The sequence below is a fragment of the Myxocyprinus asiaticus genome, chromosome 7 (assembly GCF_019703515.2).
Source record: "Myxocyprinus asiaticus isolate MX2 ecotype Aquarium Trade chromosome 7, UBuf_Myxa_2, whole genome shotgun sequence".
Classification (NCBI taxonomy): Eukaryota; Metazoa; Chordata; class Actinopteri; order Cypriniformes; family Catostomidae; genus Myxocyprinus; species Myxocyprinus asiaticus.
Genome location: NC_059350.1, coordinates 15,921,381 through 15,942,755, shown reverse-complemented (window position 1 = coordinate 15,942,755; position 21,375 = coordinate 15,921,381). Strand labels below are relative to the sequence as shown.

General features: G+C 36.9%; 1 protein-coding gene and 1 long non-coding RNA gene across 5 annotated transcripts in view; one reads left to right on the top strand and one right to left on the bottom strand.

The window, feature by feature from the left end:
* The first annotated feature begins 1,382 nt into the window (after positions 1-1,382).
* The window catches only part of LOC127443956 (uncharacterized), a 25,503-nt gene continuing 5,510 nt past the window's right edge, over positions 1,383-21,375 (top strand). For both annotated transcript variants that reach the window (XR_007897725.1, XR_007897724.1), the window contains exons 1-4: positions 1,383-1,495; positions 2,220-2,306; positions 2,905-3,061; positions 16,149-16,212. This is a non-coding gene — a long non-coding RNA (uncharacterized LOC127443956). The remainder of the gene's footprint in view (positions 1,496-2,219; positions 2,307-2,904; positions 3,062-16,148; positions 16,213-21,375) is intronic.
* Positions 16,223-21,375, bottom strand: part of LOC127443895 (dual specificity testis-specific protein kinase 2-like) — a 19,718-nt gene continuing 14,565 nt past the window's right edge. For all 3 annotated transcript variants that reach the window (XM_051702933.1, XM_051702931.1, XM_051702934.1), the window contains one exon: positions 16,223-20,553. In XM_051702933.1, coding sequence (XP_051558893.1) covers positions 19,511-20,553 — 1,043 coding nt within the window. In that variant the 3' untranslated portion in view covers positions 16,223-19,510. The remainder of the gene's footprint in view (positions 20,554-21,375) is intronic.

The following is a 21,375-nucleotide window of genomic DNA, read 5'->3' as shown; positions in this document are numbered from 1 at the left end:
AAGGCATACCCACACCAAAAATCCCAGAGTGTGTAGGAAATGATTGCTGTGACCTTAAAACATGCCCCAGATCGTGCAAAAATAGCTAATCAGGTGAGTGCATTATGGATGGCAAAACACTGTACATATATGATAGTCTATAAAATGGTTAATATGGAATACTAATCAAACAAAAGTACTTGCATTCAAAGGCAGCCGGCACAAACAACATTTTATAATCAGTGAACATTTAGTGGAGACTGCACTAAGAGATCTAATTTTTTTCACAATATTATAATTTGTATCTGTTTGTCGTTATTATAGCTTTGGGTCATGCATCGCAAACTTATTTTGATCCGGATGATCAAACGCGTAACGGAGTTCCAAATGTAGCGCGTAATTAACAAAACGTTTCTTTCGCTTTACGCTGCGGGCAATAATATCACAACAATATCAAAGATCATAAACAGATCAACATATGTCAAGTTATATTACTTGATGTCACAGTAAAACATGAATAGAGGCCATTTTCACGTGCTTAGCTGATGATCTCTGATCTGAGACTGAGATGCCCCTGTGACAAGGTCGCCCTGGAAACGACACTAGATTATTAGCTCAATTACTCGAGTTATTTTTATTTGTAAGCCTACACTGTAAAAAAAATGTCCGTAGTTTTAACGGTGAAAGACTAAAGTAGCAACGGTAAACTGTAAATTATAAAACATGAAATAACCGTTTAATTAACAGATATACTGTTAATTTAAATACAAGAAAATGTTATAACTTTTGCATCATTGCTTTGTAAAAACTGCATTATTTTACCGTAAAAACCCTTAAAACAACAGTAAAGTACACAAAAACACTAAACGGTAAATCACTGTGTTTACTACAGATGCATGCTGTTAGAACTGTTTTTCCTCTTGTGTTTTTTAAACAAATCACAATGATATGGTCAACAAGAATGTGTATCTCTATGAAAATAACCCATTTTACGCCTGCCCTGGTATCTCCCATTAATTAGATTACATGATTTCAATGACTAGATAGATACTTTATCAAATAAAACTAATAAAATAAAAATAAAAACTAATGCAGTGTCATGGAATTATTATTAAATTGATATAACATGCAATGTGTGACATGTTTTAAAGTCCAGTCTTTATTTTATTGGCCATATGCATCGTATTGCATCATATTAATAAAATGTTGAAAAGCATAATTTGTGTTGAAGCTCAGTCTTTATTTTTTTATTGACTTTTCAGTTTTCCAATATGTTCCACAACGCTGCATAACATAAAGAAACCATATTTTTAACAAGCATTTTATGTTTTAAAGTTATTGTTTTTTGACTTCTCCAATCAGCGCTCAAGACGTTGCATCAGGTGCGCTTGCGCCTTTTGCCCAAATTGTCCTTGAACTGGCGGTTTTTCTGGAACAGACAGCAAGCAAGAAGCAACGCACAGACCACAGCGAGCTGCTGAAATTACATTTTTTTTCCCCACACGAAATCTGTCTGGTAAGCACAAATAAACAAATTCTGTAAAGTTGAAGTTCAGTAATTGTTTTAGTTATTTGAATACAGCTTGTGTGTTGTAAAGCGTTTATTTTCATATCTTTAATGTCATGGTAAATCGTAAATGACGTGGACCTGTTGGCTGTCTAGATGGTAACGTTTTATCCTTTTAATATATAAACTTACCCATTGGAAATCAACGAATTCGCTCTGATTTCTTTGATTTGAAACGTTTGTAATGCAGTTTAGCAGTATGTCGTGCTATAACCATGGCGAGGCGGACTTAATGTTTAAACGATACCTCGCATTGGTTATTGGTTGAGTTCAGGATGAGTAATGCATTACAATGTACACTTGCTGTTTTTATAGTTTAACAGTGCAAAGTCTGAGGGAATGTTCTACACTGCAGACTGCATCGCAACGAACCTCGCGCCATTTTCAAATGTGTCGCAGTTGATTGCAAACAGTCGTTTTCCAAATACGTAGCATTTAAGAGTCATTTCTATCGCCGCCATAACAGCTCTACCACTGCTGTGACTGCACATGCAGTGGTTGATACGGCCTTGACATGCAGTATTTCACTATGTAGTCATCAGTGCCAGGATGTGCCCAGTCTTGTTGCTCACTTAAATAACCATATGAAGGACGGTCGTGCAGTTAACCGTCCAGTGAGAGGGTGCAAAAGTGCTTTTCAAATCATGTCCTCTTTTACCTCTCATATGTCTAGGAAGCACAGGAACTGTTAAGTAAACGGCATCAGAGATACCGTCTGTTTCAACTGAGCAATGTCCTGCTGACCTGGATGCAAATACAGGTGAGTCAGAAGAAAGTGAAATGGGCTCGTTTCAAAATTGACAATTTGTATGAGAAATGTTAGCCTATTTTATCTGAAATTACAAGGACAGTTTCTTCTCCCAGCTTCTACAATACAAAATATTGTAGATGAGATGCAAAATATTCATGAATTGGGACAGACATACTTTTTAGTAAGCTACATTCACTTCTGCAGTTTGTCGTTACCCATGGAGACCATTTCTCAAATCTTTACTACTGTGAAGGAATCAGACTTGTTTTCTGTTCGTCATAAGGGACCTATGCGAACAGAGTACTCAAGGAGTCAGACCTTTATAAAAAAAAAAGTATTCAAATATGTTGAACCAAAAAGAATACTTTTAGGTAGAGATGAGAATCGGACAGAGCAATTTGCATACTATGTACCTGTGAAAGAGACATTGAAGTGTCTGTTAAATTCAGGTTGGGAGGAATTGCATTTCGATGCACGTGCCTGAAACAAACTCTATTGACGTACTTTGTGTTTGCACAGATGGCCAAATACTGAAGTGCAGAGATCTCTCTCAACACAGCAAACTATATATTAAAACCAAAGGCATTTTGTTTGTTTTTGTCTGTAGGCTCTTCCTGCTACACATCAAAACTATTCATGCTGAGCATCGACCAAAAGATTACAACTCCACACATTTCTACATTCATCTCTGCATTGTGCATGTTTACGGTTTTAACATTCATTACCCTTTGGAACTGGGTTCTACTCTGGAGAACATGCAAAAGGTAGGCATTAAACCTTTTTTTTTTTTACATGAAATTTGTGTTAACTTTATAGTAAGGTCTCATTTGTTAACATTAGGTAATGTACAAACTAACAATGGAAATTACCTTTGTAACAGTATTTAATCTTTTTGTAAGAAAAAGAGTTGTTCATTGTTCATGTTAGTTCATGTTAAAGGGTTAGTTAAATTCCATAAATTGTCATTAATGACTCTCCCTCATGTCATTCCAAACCCGTAAGACTTTCATTCAAGTTTGGAACACAAATGGAGATATTTTTAATGAAACCTGAGAGCTTTGTTCCTCCATTGACAGCTTCGCAACTACCACTTTCAAGGTCCAGAAAGGTAGTAAAAACATCATTAAAGTAATCCATGTGACTCCAGTGGATTAACCTCAATTTATGAAGCATCGCAATTGCTTTGCTTGTGTAAAAGAGCATAATTTACTATATTTTTAAAAAATATTATCGTGTTCTCACAATGTCTGCTCTCGCATCCATACAACACGCGTCATGATGCTCTCATGAACAAGTTACAGATCAATATTTTTGTAAATAAAGTGGTAAATTGTTTTTTGCCCAAACAAAGCACTCATGTTGCTTCATAAAATTGAAGTTAAACCACTGGTGTCACATGATTGCTTTGTCTTTACTACCTTTCTGGGGCTTGAAAGTGGTCATTGTGTAGCTGTCAATGGAGGGAGAGAAAGCTCTCAGATTTCATTAAATTCTTCATTTGTGTCCAGAAGATGAACTAAAGTCTTATGGGTTTGGAACAACATGAGGGTGAGTAATTGATGTTAACTTGTAAAGTGTTACAGAAATTAAAATTTTCACCCAAAAAAAAAAAAGGATCATTGACTAGATGGTGAGAAAATGACATTCTAAAAACTGACTTCTGCAGATCACAAATGATCTATTTTAAAGAATGTTACAATGCATAAAAGTTGACTAATAAATGACTTCCTTTACAGTGGTACTCCAAATAGTACACTAAAGTTTTGTTGTGGTTAAAGGTATAGTTCACCCAAAAATGAAAATTGTCATTACCCAGCAAACATTGGTCCGACGGCAACGTCGTGTCCCTGGCCAAAAATAGTCGCGGTAGGATGGTATAAATCAATAAAAAAAAAAAAATTGTAACATTGAACATTTCTTAATGCATTCAGATATGTTTCATAACTTTCATTTTGGAACTATTTTTCAACCATGATGGGATGTGTCAGAGGGATGTCTTTTCAATGGTCATTAAACATCCAAATGGTTGCTGGGTACTCACTCACCCTCAAGAGGTTCCAAACCTGTTTCTTCTGGTGAACACACAAGATATTTTGAAAAATGGGTTACCAGACAGTTTCTAGTCCCTATTGACTTCCATAGTAATCTTTTTTTCCCATACTATGGATGTCAATGGGCACCAGTAACTGTTTGGTTACCCACATGTTCAACAGAAGAAATTCATACAGGTTTGGAACAACTTGAGTAAATGACAATTTTCATTTTTTGGTGAACTAACCCTTTAATCAGTGTATATTTGTGAGCAACAAATTCAGTCATTCAATTCTCTTAAGGTGCTTCTTCAGCATAAACCCAGAGAAAGGCACCAAGGTTGAACCGAGGAAAAACAAAAAGCTCCCAGTGAACCCTTGCATCCTTATACTCATAGCAGACCTTGCTGATCATGAGAGCAGATTAAGATTGGACAAAACCTTTGACAGATGTTTTAAGATTACGTTGGCACTGAGAATGTTTTACAACTTTGTTATCTGGATTTACACTGAAAGATGCTTGAACTTTGAATGTCGAAAACTACTTAAATGCGAGTCCTGTCCTCTTAGAAAGCTATTTTTGGCTTATTGTGCATCCGAGAAAAAAAAAAAAAAAAAAAAAAAAGTTAATGCTTTCCAAGCATTTGGTTCATGATTAATCCATTCTGTTAATATAATGGTGTTCTGTCTTGTTCAGGTTATTGAACGTGTGGCTTTCTGGTAAAGATTGCAATTACTCAAAATGTTTGTTCTGCAAGTTGAAGCGAACAGGGAATACATTATTTTACTGCTATTTTAAGGAGAAGAATACAGTTGTCCAAAGTACGTATTTAATATGTTTGTGGTATTTAAAAAAAAAAAAAAAAAAAAAAAATTTGCTTTTCATACCAGTTCTGAATTTTTTTTTTAACATTATGGCAACCAAAACTGCAAGTTTTTACCATAAATGTTAGTTCACTTTTAGGTATAACGTAAACAAGAATATTTTGACTTTAACAGTAGATTTCTTGCAACCACAGCTGCCAGTTTACTGTAAATTTTATGGGATTTTTTTTTTTGCAGGGTACATAGCAGAGCCTCATCTCTAAAGAGATTTGAGCATTTGCTTTTACACTATACACACACACTGCATAAGCCGGTGTCAATTGTTTCAACCTTAAGTAGCTGCAGAACACTTTACATATAATATAGGCTATAAAACTGATTGGCAGGGGACCAGTTCAACCAGGATGAAAAGTGCAAATGCACACGTAATCAAGTACCAAAAGTTGCACTTAATTAACAAGTTTTTCCGCTTTACACTGCAGACAATATCACCACAATGATATCACAGACCATAATAAAAACAATCAATATATGCCATAAGACAACTTACTTGGTGTCACAGTAAAACGGAGGGTATTTTTCCGTACGCTGAGTACATGATCTCTCTAGCTGTATCTGAGATTGTATGATCACACCCCTATCAGGAGGGAAGAAAAAAAAAAACTTTTAGGGTAAAAGTGACCATCGCTGGGGTGGTACCCTGAAGGGCACCTTTTTGTACCTGTAATGCAAGGTACAAAACTGTACCCTATAACTTTGTACCATTTAAGGGGCAATTTTGTACCCCAAGGAACAACTGTGCATACTGCAATGAAAGGACAAAATGGTACCCTATTAAAAGAATTCCCAGGGTACACTCCAATGACAAAGCAGTTTTGATCCTATGGGGCACCCAAAAAAAAAAAAAAAATAATAAATCTTAGAAACTGGCTTACAAAAGGTGTAGGTTTTACAAATATGCAAGATTCATAAACTTTACAAAGAGAATTACTTGAACTGCATTACATCATCTCACAACAGTAGGTGTGAGTCAAGACAATTAGTTGTTCGTTGTACACAAGAGCTCATCAGACATTACTCAAATATAATCAGAGGTATAAAACAGTATTTTAAGACAGTAATGCCTTTAAAAAATTAACAGGAACACAAGAAATGTTCTATACTATAGAATCCTAACAAATCAGAAGGAAAGATCTGTTATACAGCTGATTAAACAGGCTATATCATGTGCTGAACATTGATGTTTACAGCATAGGGCAGTTGTTCTTCAGCAAGAATACCTAGTGCTAATAAATAATCAACACTGTAGGCATCTAGTGCCTGGTAATCAACCTCCTCACCTGATGAGAGGACAGTCCATTCGTTCTCATTTCACACAGTATGAATAATGTTGACAAAATGATTCCACAATTATCAGCTTGCCACACAACCAGTCTGTGTCCATGTTAAGAACATACTTAATCTGAAAAACCATATGGAACTTCTGCATGCAGGTGACACACAGTAAACATCTTTAACACAATATTTGACATTAATCTCTACTTCTGTTACTCGCTGAAGCTGTTTGCCTTCAAAATTGACATGGCTGTACTTGTAAATATATTCACTTGTGTTGAACAAGTTTTACAGGTTTGGAAAGACATGAGGGTGAGTAATCAATGACAGAATTTTCAGTTTAGGGTGAACCGTCCATTTAAAAAGTAGGATTTAAAAAAAAAAAAAAAAAAAAAAAAGATTCAGTTTGTCCACTCTAAAAGAATGGATATTGGTTGACATCTTCAGTCATCCCACCAGTAATCTCCTTCCACCTCCAGGCAAAGGTCCTCCTCATTTGCTCTTCAACAATGCGAGTATCTGGCAGTGTCTTTCGAAATTGGTCCTGTAGGACTTTCACATGTCCCTCTATTGAAGTAGCATCCTCTCCAACAACATCCATGTCCTTGCGCACAGACAAAAACTATCAGGTAGAACATTTCTAATTTCTAGGCAAGAAAACGTCTGCATCTTGTCACTTACGATAAACTTCAGAACACACTGGTAACATGTAACACTAAAAAGATTATAAATATACTTCTCACCACAGGCCTTGTAATTTGTTTGCAAGTGCTTTCAGGTTGCAGAGACTTTTTTGAATGACCAAACTTCTAAGTCTTTTCACTTCATCAGCCGAAGGGGTCCGCTCAAATTTAAACTCGTTTCAGAGACATGTGCCATTTAAAATATTTGGGCAAAAAAATAAAAAAAATAATAATTCTCCACACAAAACAAACTGTATCAACAGAACCAAGAGTAGGCTATTAAGATTTACTTGTCTACTTGCATATCCATTGCCCTCTTTGTCCTTTAAAAAGGGGTACCTCAGAGTCAGGGCCTTAGCCACTTGAACACTCTTCATTAGTCAGATACCTGCAAAAATACTTTAAACACGTGTAGCGTAAAATTTAAGATAGTATTAAGATGTAACCCATTAAGACCTTGGCACAGTTAATGGGGAACTCTTACATACTGTACCGAGCCATGCTTTCATACAATGTTCTTATATAATTTTGATCCTATCTGATGCTGAAAGTTTGCTTTGTTTTTGGTCCAATTTAGCCTGAACATCAAAAGGAAACTTAGGAAATTCAAAAAGTGCAGGAAAAGCTGCTGATGGGCTGATATTACTATGGTTTCTATAAAAAAAAAATAAAAAATAATTTGTGTTCTGGAGATGAAAGTCTTACGGGTTTGGAATGACATGGGGGCAAGTAATGACAATTTTATTTTTGGGTGAACCGACCCTCTAATAAATGGTTAGAGGAAGGGCCAGATTTACTAAACAGGGCAAATAAGCGTGAGAGCGCAGTTCCAAAATAAGCGCCGATGGGAGTGGAATGTTTTGCGTGTGATCTACTGACGACACGCAAATTAAAGAACACAGACGCCGCCGGATCATTCCCATAATGACCAACGCAGTACACCAGTGGTTCAAGACCTGCTTTTTTTGGGCGGTAAATAATGGCGCAAACAGTAAAATGAGGAGCGCAAACCTTAGTAAATCACCTTAACGGATTCATTTAAATACTCTCCTCCCATAAACTTTGGGTTCGAAAGGGAAACTCCTACAAATGCAATAAAGTCAGCCGCAAAAAATAACTGTGCTCACGCCTTTTCAGCACCAATTCTTCACTGCGTGTTTTTAGTAAATTCTGACAGTAGTTTTTTTTTTTTTTTTTTTAAAATGCCAAAGAGGTTGCGCTGGTGCAAGCTGTTAGTAAAGCTGGCCCTTAATGTAAAAAAAAATAGTTATGTATTCGGCACACTGGGCACCCTGCTTTTTCACCATGTCAAAGCGTCTGTTATCTGATCTGTTCAAGTAGTGTTTTCGGTTTATATTGTTGAAATGGCAGAAATTTCAAAACACCTCTAATAATTAATGTTCTAGATGCAAGAAATGAATTAAGCACTAGTATAAGTTACAGTAAATTAATATGGGGAAGCAAAGAAAAACCCCAGCTTCTTTAAGAATAGTTCCCTGAAAACAAATGAAATATTAAATAGAAACAACCTTGCTCCAGCTGAAGACTGCAAAAGGCATTCTGCAGGCACAGGTTAAAGCGTCATCACCATTTCCTTCATCTGTTGGACAAATCTAAGGAATTTTGCCTGCTTCTTAAAAGATCCCTCAAACAGGAATGAAACCATTGACTCCGTCAGACCAACGTCAACGGTCTCTCCATCCACATCATTGTCTATAATATAGGAGATAATGAAAAGTACAAGTTAATTACCCTTCAATTAGAACCATGCACTAAACCAGTGTTTGAGGCTGGAACACTGCCTGTCAGATAAAGTACACACACAAAAATGGTAACCCTTTACAGGGCTAACAAATAAATTCTGAAATGAAAAAAAGCTGAAAGATTAAAAACACATGAAAACCACATGAACCCAGGAGTAACATACAGCTGAATTTAACAATTGCGGTGACGTAATTCCAAACAGAAGTCCAAATGGCAATCATTGATTAAACAGGACACAGCTTTGGCGTCACTGTTTTTGTTAGTGGATAATGCGAATAAAAACTATAAATTAAAAAAAAAAAAAAAACCCTCGCATATATTTTGGATAAAGTGGACTGTTACAATAGTCTTATCAAATATTTCTCTCGTGTTTGTAACAAATCAATAAACTATTCGTACCGCTTCTGTGCGGTCCATTTTACTTAAATTATGAACTACTTGATTTTCCGTTTGATGGCCGTGTATAATCCGAGTCAGAGCGTCGCGTTGAAGTCTCGTGCGGCCTAACAGAATGTCGCAATCCCAACGGCAGGACATTTTTGGTCTCAATGTAAAAAACCTGAGATAACCACCAATTACAATAACTGCCCTGCAAATATACTGTTGGCCACAGTTTTTATTAAAGAAATAAAAGGTATGAGGCTACGTTATGAAAGTCTATAATCTATGGATAAAAGGCCGTTGTCACACCGAGAAGAATCCTCGAGAAAAGCCTAACATTTCTTAAAACATCAACATGACAATTAACGTACTCATTTTTTCCCCTCTCCTCTTCAGAGACTTCTATACCAAACTGCCTTAACTCCGTTATTAATTGAGCGGTAGACAACTTCCCCAACTCCATTCTGAACTTCTGAAGGCTCTTCCGAATCGGTCAGTGACGTACAACAGCCAGTCTGACTGGAGTACTTTTCGCGGGCTTCAAGCAGGGGAACAACGAGTTAAACAAAATTAACAGAACATGCCATCATACGTGGAAAAAATAATATATAACATTATCCCGAAAATGTGCCTGAAAAATGTGTCCTCCAAAAAATGCTCGATGCTGAAAATCGTGTTCTGAAGTTCTGTCGGACCGCACCGAACGACAGACAAGGAGGAGGTTTCCTGGTTCAGGTAGGCGTTTAATTGTGCACCCTGTCGCTTACAGTTCCCCACACACACTCACTCACTCACTCACTCACTCACTCACTCACTCACTCAACAGTTTCACAAGCAAAGAGTTACTTAAAGAGTCCCACTTCATTACATCAGCATAACAATATATAACGCCATGGCCTTCCTTGCACCAATCTCTCTCCCCGACTGCTGGCGGTGTGGCTCTTTTAAGCCGCTCTCCCCGTGCTCACTGAAATTAGAGACAGGTGTTAGACATAATTTAGCTCAGGTGTAAGCCTCTCCGTAGAGATGCTTGACCACGCCCCCGCTGCCACAAGCGATAACAACCGAAACGTCTGCATAAGCAATAAGGTATGTTTTGAATGTTTTGTTGCCGTTCATCATGGTCTTTATTCCAAATTTAATTCAGCATCTTAAAAAAAAAATATCTGTCTGTTTTTGATGCAACGGTCAAAAGTTCATTAATTTGATAAAAAAGTTTTTTAAACAAAAAATTAATACTACATTACAACAAACATGAACAATTATTAAAAATATTTCATTTAATAAATTCATTAACATGTTTGGAAATAACATTTGTCTTATTTTACAGACAGGACAGGCTACATGAAGTGAAGTATATATTCATATAGCCTACATGACATGTAGCCTAATCTTATGTATAGGCCTACAAAATATATTTTTAACATTTAAAACAACTTAATATGGTGTCTTGATGTTATCATGAGCTGACATACATTAAATTAATAATATAAAAAGACTTACGTTATTCCAGTTAGAGCTAAACTGTAAAAAAAAAAAAAAAAAAAAAAGGTACAAAAATGGACCTTTCACATCTAAACCTAAACTGTTGTACCTTTATAAGTCGTTTTGGGTACATAATTGTACCCTAAGGACCTATTGTGGACCTTTAAAGGTACAGTTATATATTTTGTACCCCTAGGAACAAAATGAGCACTGTACCGTTTTTTCTGACAGTGTAAATCCCAGCTAGCGGAAGATTGTGCGTACATGCACGTGATTCATTCCCCACCCTGTCTCTTCCCCAAAATAACCATATATGGAGTGAACAACGCCTGTTTTTACTATGCATATCCTCATCTGCATACAGTTACCATACGCATTTCACCACCAAACACGTGATTACTGCGTTTAACGGTACGATAAACTGTATTATAAGAGACTGTAAATGTCACATGTACCCAAAGGTTAGATGCTGCACCATGAAGAAACATTATTTATTAAGATATTAACTTGTTTTCAGAGAATATATCTTGAATATCCTTTGGCAAAATGTTATCTTTGCAGACATCAGAATCAGAATCAGCTTTACTGCCAAGTATGCTTACACATACAAGGAATTTGTCTTGGTGACAGAAGCTTCCAGTGCACAACAATATAAAAACAATACAAAAACAGCAGCAACACATAGATAATAATAAAAAATAAAAAATAGTTATACACATATGTACATACACACACACACACATACATACATACATACACACATACGTAGTGCAATCTAATACAAATCTGTTATCCGGGCAGTGGTGGCTCAGCGGTTAAGGCTCTGGATTACTGATCAGAAGGTCAGGGGTTCAAGCCCCAGCACCACCAAGATGCCACTGTTGGGCCCTTGAGCAAGGCCCTTGACCCTACCTGCTCCAGGGGCACTGTATCATGGCTGACCCTGCACTTTGACCCCAGCTTGGCTGGGATATGTGAGAAAAAAAAAAAGAATTTCACTGTATATGTGCAAATGTGTGATAAATAAAATTATAAAAAAAAATTATTATCTGTTATGTACAGTGCAAATTGTTGTTTTTTTTTTTTTTCAGCGGACATAAATCTAACCTAAGCAATTTTGCTTCTCAGAAAACCTTTTAAATAGTTTTAAGGGTGTTTTTATTAATATTGATATTTAGTACCGGAAACAAAATGAAAATCATTAAAATTCTTTGTGCAGCATTTTGTGATATCATCAGATTACTAAGATTTTATATTTGACTGGTATTTTATATTCAAAAAACAGCTGAACGGCAAATGTAATTTTCATAATGTTTTTATTAGGCTAGAATGGGGGTTTCGTTGCGATGAGGGTCAGGATGAAGTGGAACAGGCAGCACATTTGATGTGAATTTTATGTGCATTGCTGTATCTGTTTGCAGCTGTACAATACTGTTTCTGATGAGACATGTCTCTCCAGTGGTCAATTCGACTACTGAATATGGCCAGCAGTGCCTGTCTTTTAGCTACTGTCCATTTTACCGAGCATTTCACGTCAGTCAGAGTCAAGTGCGCATCGCATTACAGATCATCTTTATTCAAATGCTGTATTTATCTCAGTACATGATTGTAATAGAACAGAAAATATCTCAGACTAAGAAATATTTGCTGTCATTTTTAGTTACTGTATGTTCCTTCTCTGTGAGGACATGGAAAAGTTCTCCAAACGCAGTGCATCCCAAACCAATATTTCCCTTTTACAGCTTATATTTGAATGCCTTTTCAATTAGTTACATAAAAGTAATTTTGCCTACTATTGGCTTGATAACGATTACTTCTGTTTCAAGTGCTTAACTACATACTTTTTTATTCTAATTGTGAATTAAATGAAAATCAGAGTTTATAATCAGTCGGTTTAGTGCTATTGCATTGTTTATTGTGTACAGTACATAAAGAACATAAAAGAGCCGTTTGCTTTGCGACGTCTTTTTCAAGACGCCATTCCGCCTAACCATGGTGGTTTGTTAGAGCGCATGCTCATTAGCTGACACAGCAACACACATAAAAGTAATAACATAGGAACATAATACATTTTCAAATGCATTCTACATAATTAATATTATTGTCTTAGCAATAAATGTGTAATCCAAGTAACATAATTTTATTCATGTCTGTAACTGTAATCAGATTACTTAATTTGTAATTTGCATTACATTACCACGTTACTGCTAAATGTAATTTGATTACATTACTTTGTAACGCGTTACACCCAACATTGTTAACGACACATTTCAGTCAAGAAACTTGGTTAAAATTAAAATAGTAGACTCATACAGTCAGCCAGGTTAGCTATAAAACGAATGATCAGGACACTCTACAAATGGGCAGTTTTCAGCTGTCGACATTTAACAAGACTCTACACGTTTATAACCCAGAGAAAATGATACAAACCTTATGTCAAAGTATTCCTCTGATGGTGTCCGTTTCTTTAAAAGTTTGAGGCCTTGGAGTTTATCTGTAAGTGCTTGATCTCTGGTCCCATCCTGATAGTAAAACAGAGCGTGATTGGTTGAAGATAGAACATGCTAGATTGGGCCGAGTATCTGATTGACTTGAGTAGACGATGGGTTGAGTCCACCTATTTGTAGATTTGTGTGCACATCTTGATGCTAGATTTGTTTCGAAATCAACAAATGCGTGTAGCGATCCGCAAATGCACAGGAAGCGATCCAAAAATAAATGTGCGCTATTCACAAATGAACGCTGGACAGAGCTGTGTTTGTGATTAAAAAATGTATTTGTAAATAATTTTTTTATTTGCAAATCTCATTTTATTTATTTGTTAATTCACTTTATTTTTGTGAAACTCCTAACATATATTTATAAATCTCATTCTTTTTATTTGTAATTCATTTCATTTTTGTGAAACTCATGACATTTATTTGTGGATCTCTTTGAATTTATTTGTCCTAAAAATGTATGTCCACATATGTGGACAGTTGGACTAAGTTCTGAAATTGTAAACATTACCAAGCTATAGAAAGTCAAAATTTTTTAATCAAATTGTTTATTATGTTTCCGGGAGTGTTGGTTATTCGTGTTTTTGAGACATGTTATCAGAAAGTAGCACAAATAATTCTGATTCAAAGTAATAGACAGCATCATGCAATCACTGCCATCCATGTTAAAATAACATTTTGCATGAAAAATTCTGAATCTATGTACTGATTACCATTGGCCATTACCATCAAAAATATGTCTTTATTGTTTACCCTTTTGATCTTTCATTCAAAATATTCACAAAAATCTATCCTTTAATGGATATCAAACAATATATGTGTGACAATTGTTGGCACCCTTTTATTCAATACTTTGTGCAACATCCCTTTGCCAAGATAACAGCTCTGAATCTTCTCCTATAATGCCAAATGAGATTGGAGAAGACATGGCTAAGGGTTCTGAAACCATTCCTCCATACAGAATCTCTCCAGATCCTTCAAATTCTGAGGTCCACGCTGGTGGACTCTCCTCTTCAGTTCACCCCACCCCAAGTTTTCTATGGGGTTCAGGTCAGGGGACTGGGATGGCCATGGCAGAACTTTGATTTTGTGGTCAGTGAAACATTTGTGTTGCTTTTGATGTGTGTTTTGGATCATTGTCCTGCTAGAAGACCATAGCCCATTTTAAGCTTTCTGGCAAAGGCAGTCAGGTTTTGATTTTTTACAGTATCTGTTGGTATTTGATAGAGTCCATGATGCCATATATCTGAACAAGATGTCCAGGGCCCCTGGCATAAAACAGCCCCACAACATTAATGATCCACCACATTTAACCGTGGGCATGAGGTACTTTTCCATATGGCTACCTCTCTGTGTGCAGCAAATCCATCTCTGGTCTTTGCTGCCAGAAAGCTCTATTTTTGTTTTATCTGACCATAGAACCTGGTCCCATTTGAAGTTCCCGTAGTGTCTGGCAAACAGAGATGCTTGAGTTTGTTGTTGGATGAGAGCAGAGGCTTTTTTCTAAAAACTCTCCCAAACAACTTGTGACGTAGGTGACGTCTGATTGTAGTTTTGGAGACTTTCTGACCCCAAGATCCAACTAATTTCTGTAATTCTCCAGCTGTGATCCTTGGAGAATTTTTGGCCACTCGAACCATCCTCCTCACCGTGCATGGGGACAAAATAGACACACGTCTTCTTCCAGGCCGATTCTTAACATCTCCAGTTGATTGGATATTCTTATGCCCTGATGTTGGAAATGGGTATTTTCAATGCTTAAGCTATTTTATTATTGCCACTTCCTATTCTGTGAAGCTCAACAACCTTGTGCCACACATCATTACTTTATTCTTTGGTCTTACCCATTGTGATAGATGTCTAAGGGAATCTGGCTTGTGTGTTACCTCATATTTACCCTGTGAAACAGGAAGTCATGGCTGAATAATTTCATGTTCCTAGTCCCCCAGATGTACTAAAAAAATGTAAAATATGAATGGGAATATACTAGATTTTACTCATAAGAATTTCTAGGGGTGCCAATAATTGTGGCTTTTGGAGAAAAAATATTTATGAGATTTTCTGCCCCTTTAAATTAGTTTACTTCAATTAAAGGTTAGATTTTTGTGAATATTTTGAATGAAAGAACAAAAGGATAAAAAAATAAAAATTTTCACAGTCTTCTTTGTTCATATTTACCAAGGGTGCCAATATTTTTGCCCACAACTGTAACCACTAGTGTGCTATCTGTCTCCATTGGTCTAAGAACAGTTTGAAATGCACATTATTTTGATCCTAACTCCGTATACAGCATCTGAAAGCAACATTTTCCAGCTTTTAGATGCATCTATTGATTCTCAATGTGATAATGTACAGTGACTATATTTTAAGGAAAATGAGCCTATAGTCTATGTATGTGGCCACTGTTTAATCGTGCCGTTGCGCAATAACTTGATAAAATTTAAATGGCATATCGGATGAAACTAGAGACTCTACTTTTACTCAAACAGGGTTTAATGTAAAAACTTAATGAGGTTTCTTACCAGATGTAGTTTTGTTGCCATTTCTCCCAAACACAATCTCAGCTGAGATCGGCACCATGTTGTTTTGTCACATGATTCGGTGCATCAAAAATTTAAACCTTTAATGACAGCCTAGAGTCTCCTGAACTGAGATCAGTCAGTTTAAATGAAATGAAATTACGCATAGCCTGTAGCGAAGCCAAAACGTAATGTCCATGCATGTGGATGCAAGTCTCAGGAGGATAAATCACATTCCTGATTTCTCTGGTATATCACTAATTGTCATTTGGTGATTTGAGGTTGTAGATTTCCAAAGTCTTTTATACCTTCTTTTTTTTTTTTTTTGTAGGCTTTGACTTTTATTGGACAAGACATTGGAGGTTAACAAGCAGCAGGAAAGAGATAGAAATAAGGTTGGTACATGAGATAATTTGAACAAACCTGCTTTTCCATGTCATGAGCACTACCCAGTGTGCTACGGCTCGGAATCCTGTCACACATATTGATCAGGCTCATCATGTTTATTCTCTTCATAATGCTTGTCGGTTCATTGATTCATCTCTTTGGTAGCTATTAACAATTTCTATCTACAATTCAGTTCAGTTTAAAAATAAAAATAAAACGGTTTTACATTGTCTTTTTAATTTGACATTTTCATAAATAACATGACTCATTGACATATATTAAAGCTGTTGTTCCCCAGAACTAAGTAACAAGTGCTTTACTTTTAGAGAGAAATAGAACCTCTCTTAGATAGAAACAAATCTTTATACAATAACATGGTAAGTGGACTTTACAAATCCTTCCCAATCTGTTATAACATCACTTCATTACTGACAAAGGAGGCAAGTTATGGATGTCTATGCTGTACAAATACAGTACACACACTACAAATTGCTTTCTTTAGATTATGTCTTTAGTGCACTGAAAATTATAAATTAGTCATAATCAGTGAGGCATCTGATTATCAACTTTCTGAAAAGTGAGTAAATTAAGTTTCACTTAATTATTTAAGTATTAAGTATCCTTGACAGATTAATATTCAAAAATTTCAACTTTTTTCAAGAACTAAAACATATTACTCAACACATTATTAAATCTATATCTTTCCAGGTAAACCATGAGCAATTCTTATTGCATCCATATCTCAAATTTAAATTCAACCTTCACTTGAGACAACTTTACCTCTGATGCCAGCCTGAAGGGAAGTACCAACGGGCCAGACAGCTTCTTGCCTATTGTCATGCATCAATATGTACAGATCACTTATTTGTACAGTACTCAGCATGCACATACTTCCTATGCTCATCTGAGAAGCTGGTGTACATACACGAGCATTAAGAAATTCAGTGGATGCATTTCTGAGGTGTTACATACACTTAAGATACTACACAGTTTGGTTAGAGACCAGAACACACAGAGCATTTCAGTCTGTCTGAGATTCTGGTTTATTTCTGAAGACCATAAACTAATACAAAACTTTAGACTGAATATGAAGAGACGGCTTCAGTCCAAGACCTGTATTGGACCGCATCTAGACTGCTTTGAAAATATACAATTATGCACATGTTCAAACACAAAAGCAGATACAGTATTATAATCACATGCCTCATATTTGCCTTAAAGGAATAGTTCACCCAAAAATGAAAATTCTGTCATGAAACACAAAAGGAATTCCCAAGAAGAATGTCAATGTTGCTTTTTATCCATACAATGAAAGTGAATGGTGACCACGGCTATCCCTAATCACCATCCACTTTCATGGTATATGAAAATAAAAACAGCATAGACATTCTACTAAATATCTCCATTTGTATTCCATGCAAGAAAGAAAGTCATACATGTTTGAAATTTTCATTTATGGATAAGCAATCCCTTTACAATGTCTATGGTGGCATCTGGAAACACTTTGTGCAAGATGCTCTTTTGTGCTGATCTAGGACCATGTTTCTAACTATGATTCCATAAACTGAACATTAAAAAAAAAAAAAAAAAAAAAAAAGCTCAACTAGCTTTTCAATGGTGACGGTCAATTTCGAAGAACATAATTTTCAGCAAAGGAATCAGTCGATTCCTAATAAGAGCAGCATTACTTGGCAAGAGTGAATCCTCCTGACCACTAGGGGGAGATAACAAAATTCAAACTGCAATAATCTTTGAGCACTCAAAATGTTGCAGTTTTCATTTAAAAATGCCTATTAAACAGTATATTTTACAGTATTACCATAGGACGTACTACACAAATTGCATCTAAACATCAACATGTATCAAAGATTTATCAACAAATGTTTGACATCAGTACACAGCGTCACACACACTTGTACACTCTCACGGCAAAGTGAAGAGCACTCAGTCTTGAAAAGGAATGATTATCTAATAATAAATAAATAAATAAATAAATAAATGAGAAGCTGAAAATGCTTGACATGCCACTATTATTCATGTTTATAGTATTCATAGTCTCCATCATCCCAATCACAGTTTTAGGGCTTTAAACGCAGTAGCTTTAAGTGGATTTAGCAGTTGTGGTAGTGATGTGCAAAACTACCAATTTTCATAAGCGACTAGTCATCAGTGGTTTGAAGGACTAGTCGATTAGTCTGTGTTAAGGATATTAATGTATAATTAGGCTCCGTTTTCCATATACACATGATGCCGATCAGACATGTTTCAGAAGGATATACGGATGCAAAGTGCAGCACTTCAACATGGTGACTAATAGATATTCAACAAATAAACAGGCTAAATAAATATAACATTTAATCTTATTGCACAAAACTATGAAAGTAAGAAATAAAAAAGGCTCCAATACAGAGTGGCACAAAACCGCTTATGCACATCCGGAACGCAGAATGATGCTTTACTGTAGCAACAGCGCATAAAAAGATTAAACTTAAAGCATTAAAAAGATGAAACTTCTTGGAAAGGGTTTTACTGTGCAGACTGTTATTCACTGTTTAGCAAGATATCATCACACAAAAACACTCTAAGAAGTTGCGTCTCTCAATTAATTTGAGAATTGCATCTCCCATTAAAACCACCACCAATAAATATTAATGCTAGTAATCGACCCCACTTATTGACTTATCTGTTGTTAGATGACTAGTTGAACACCCTTGCACATCCCTAATTTGGGGAACCAAAAAGAGCACACATTTAAAGCACCCATTATTGTACAGATATAATATTACCTATGAATCTGGATTATGTAAAAATGCCCAAAACTATGACATTATAGGATCAAAATGTATGAACTGTATATCACACTGTCTCATCCGCATATTGCAAAATCAAAAACCACTAGTCGTGAAAGCAATTCTCTGTTCTTGCTATTCTCTGCATTGCATCCAGTAAGATGATCATCCTGACATCAGTGCTGCAGCCTGACTGTATGGTGTTGTAAATACAGTGTAATTTCTAAAGCCCAAAGTTTACTTCGGTTGTCCGCGTTGCTGATCGCTCTGCACACAGTATGCGTGACACAAATTTTGTCATCAGCACAGTCTGCACGGACTGTCCGCGCACAGCCCATATTTTCTTGACTGTGCAATCATACTATGCATGCGTCGAACACGCTCATAGTCGGTCGCGGTCAAAAGAATATACCTTGAAAGGCAAAGCCAAAGACCAGGAGCGATCTGATCTGGAACGCAGAAAAACAAAGTATACCCAGCACTTTAGATATTGCAGCTCTTTTTGAGGTCACTCTCTTTAGGTTTGGGCCTCTGGAAGGGGTAACCCTGGCTCACAGGTTGCTGTGGGTGGAGCCAGACCCTTAGCTCTGCGACAGAGCAGTCTCTTTGCTGTGGCTACAGATGCCTCCCCTCTGTTGAGGTTCCTGTATGGTCGTCGAGGGGGTCCACGACTAGAGGGAGGGGCTCCACGCAGGCACAGAGAAGGGAAGCTAAACCCAGCCAGGCAGCAAGCAGGACAGGTAATGACATCGTCTTGTTCAGAAGTAGGTTGTACTGGCACTGGGGCAGGGCTGCGGTAACCGTTTAGTCTAGCCCATGCAATAGGATGCCCAGGCCTCAGCAGTCCATTGTTATTGTCCAAATGGGGAAGAGGAGGTAATAATGGCGGTCCATTAGAGACAGGCGTAGCCCAGCCATTGGGCTGCAAGGAGGAGGGAGAGGAATAAGAACTGCTGATAGGTTGCTTCCCTGGTGTGGTAACCTCTGCCGTGTCGGGGGAGCTATTACAGTCCATGGGCTCTGTGAGGCACTTCTCCACCTCATCCTCCTCCTCTTCCTCAACCCGTTCTAAAGACACCATCTCTAAGTCCAGCACTAGGCCTGAGTCCTCAACTTCATCTTGCCATCCCTCCACCTCTTTCTCTTTCATTCCATCTCCTAGTTCTTTATTCCTCTCCTTCTCTTCCTCATTCTGCTCCTCGTTGTCCCGGAAGAGTAGTTGGTGGCCCAGCTCGGGGGTGCAAGGCAGGGACCGACACCTTCGAGGAGGTCCACGGAGTCCTGGGCTTCCACTGAGGGGTGGGGAGGCACAGGGGTCTGGCGGTGGTGGAAGGGTAAAAGTGAGAGAGATTACAGATTTGCTAGGGGTGTCAAACAGCTTGATGCGACCACCATTGAGGTCTTGGCGAAGAGAGAAAGGGTTGACACGAACAGGCGTGCCAAAACACGGTGATGTGGCGGGTGGCAATACATCCGACTGACTACGCGACAGACGATGGTCACCTGGACGGCACGCCAAACTTCTCCTCCTAAATGGGCTGTCGTCAATGGCAACAGGTTCTGGGGAAATTACAACAAGGAGTTGTTGTCTGAGGTCTTGTAAAACTGAAAACAGTTATTTCTCTAGCATTGGTAAAAAAAAAAAAAAGAAAGTAGAATAACTAATTAAACTCATTCTCAGTACAAGTTAAGCTCAATCAACAGTATTTGTAACAATGGAAGGGAGGAAGCACTACGTGAAGTGTGTGTGTGTGCGCGTCTATGGTATATATGTGTGTGTGTGAGAGAGAGAGAGAAAAACTGCTAAAAATGTATACTAGTTTATCTATGTGATATGCTAACACAAATATGGCGTTGGCTAGCGTTATCTTCACATTATGATAATACTATCAAAATTACCTTGAGTTAGCGTTGCAGAATGGGCATTATGAAAGTAAATTAACAACAAATGTCTTTGAAACAAAAAAAGTACACTGAATTGCACTAATTGAAAAATAAACGCATTTCAATAACAGTGCTTGCATTTTTGAAAGATTGCAACTTCATATGGTTGTATATTTAAGCTGTAAATATTTCAGTTGCACAATTCCATCATTAAAAATTTTATAATAAATATTCACCTTCCAAAATTCAATTCAACAGGTAATATTTGATCCATTAGATTTCGGTTTGCAAATTCACCTCTAACCTTGTACATCCTGGCATTGCAGGAAAAGAAGTAGAGTGCCGATGTACAATCTTCACTCTCTGTTACTAGGCTTCACCACTAGGTGGTGCAAATCATTTTGATAAACTAATATGACAATAAACAATAAAGTCATTTTCTACAGTTTCTTCAGTCTGATACACCACTTTACTATGTGTGTCATCTTCAGTTTTAAT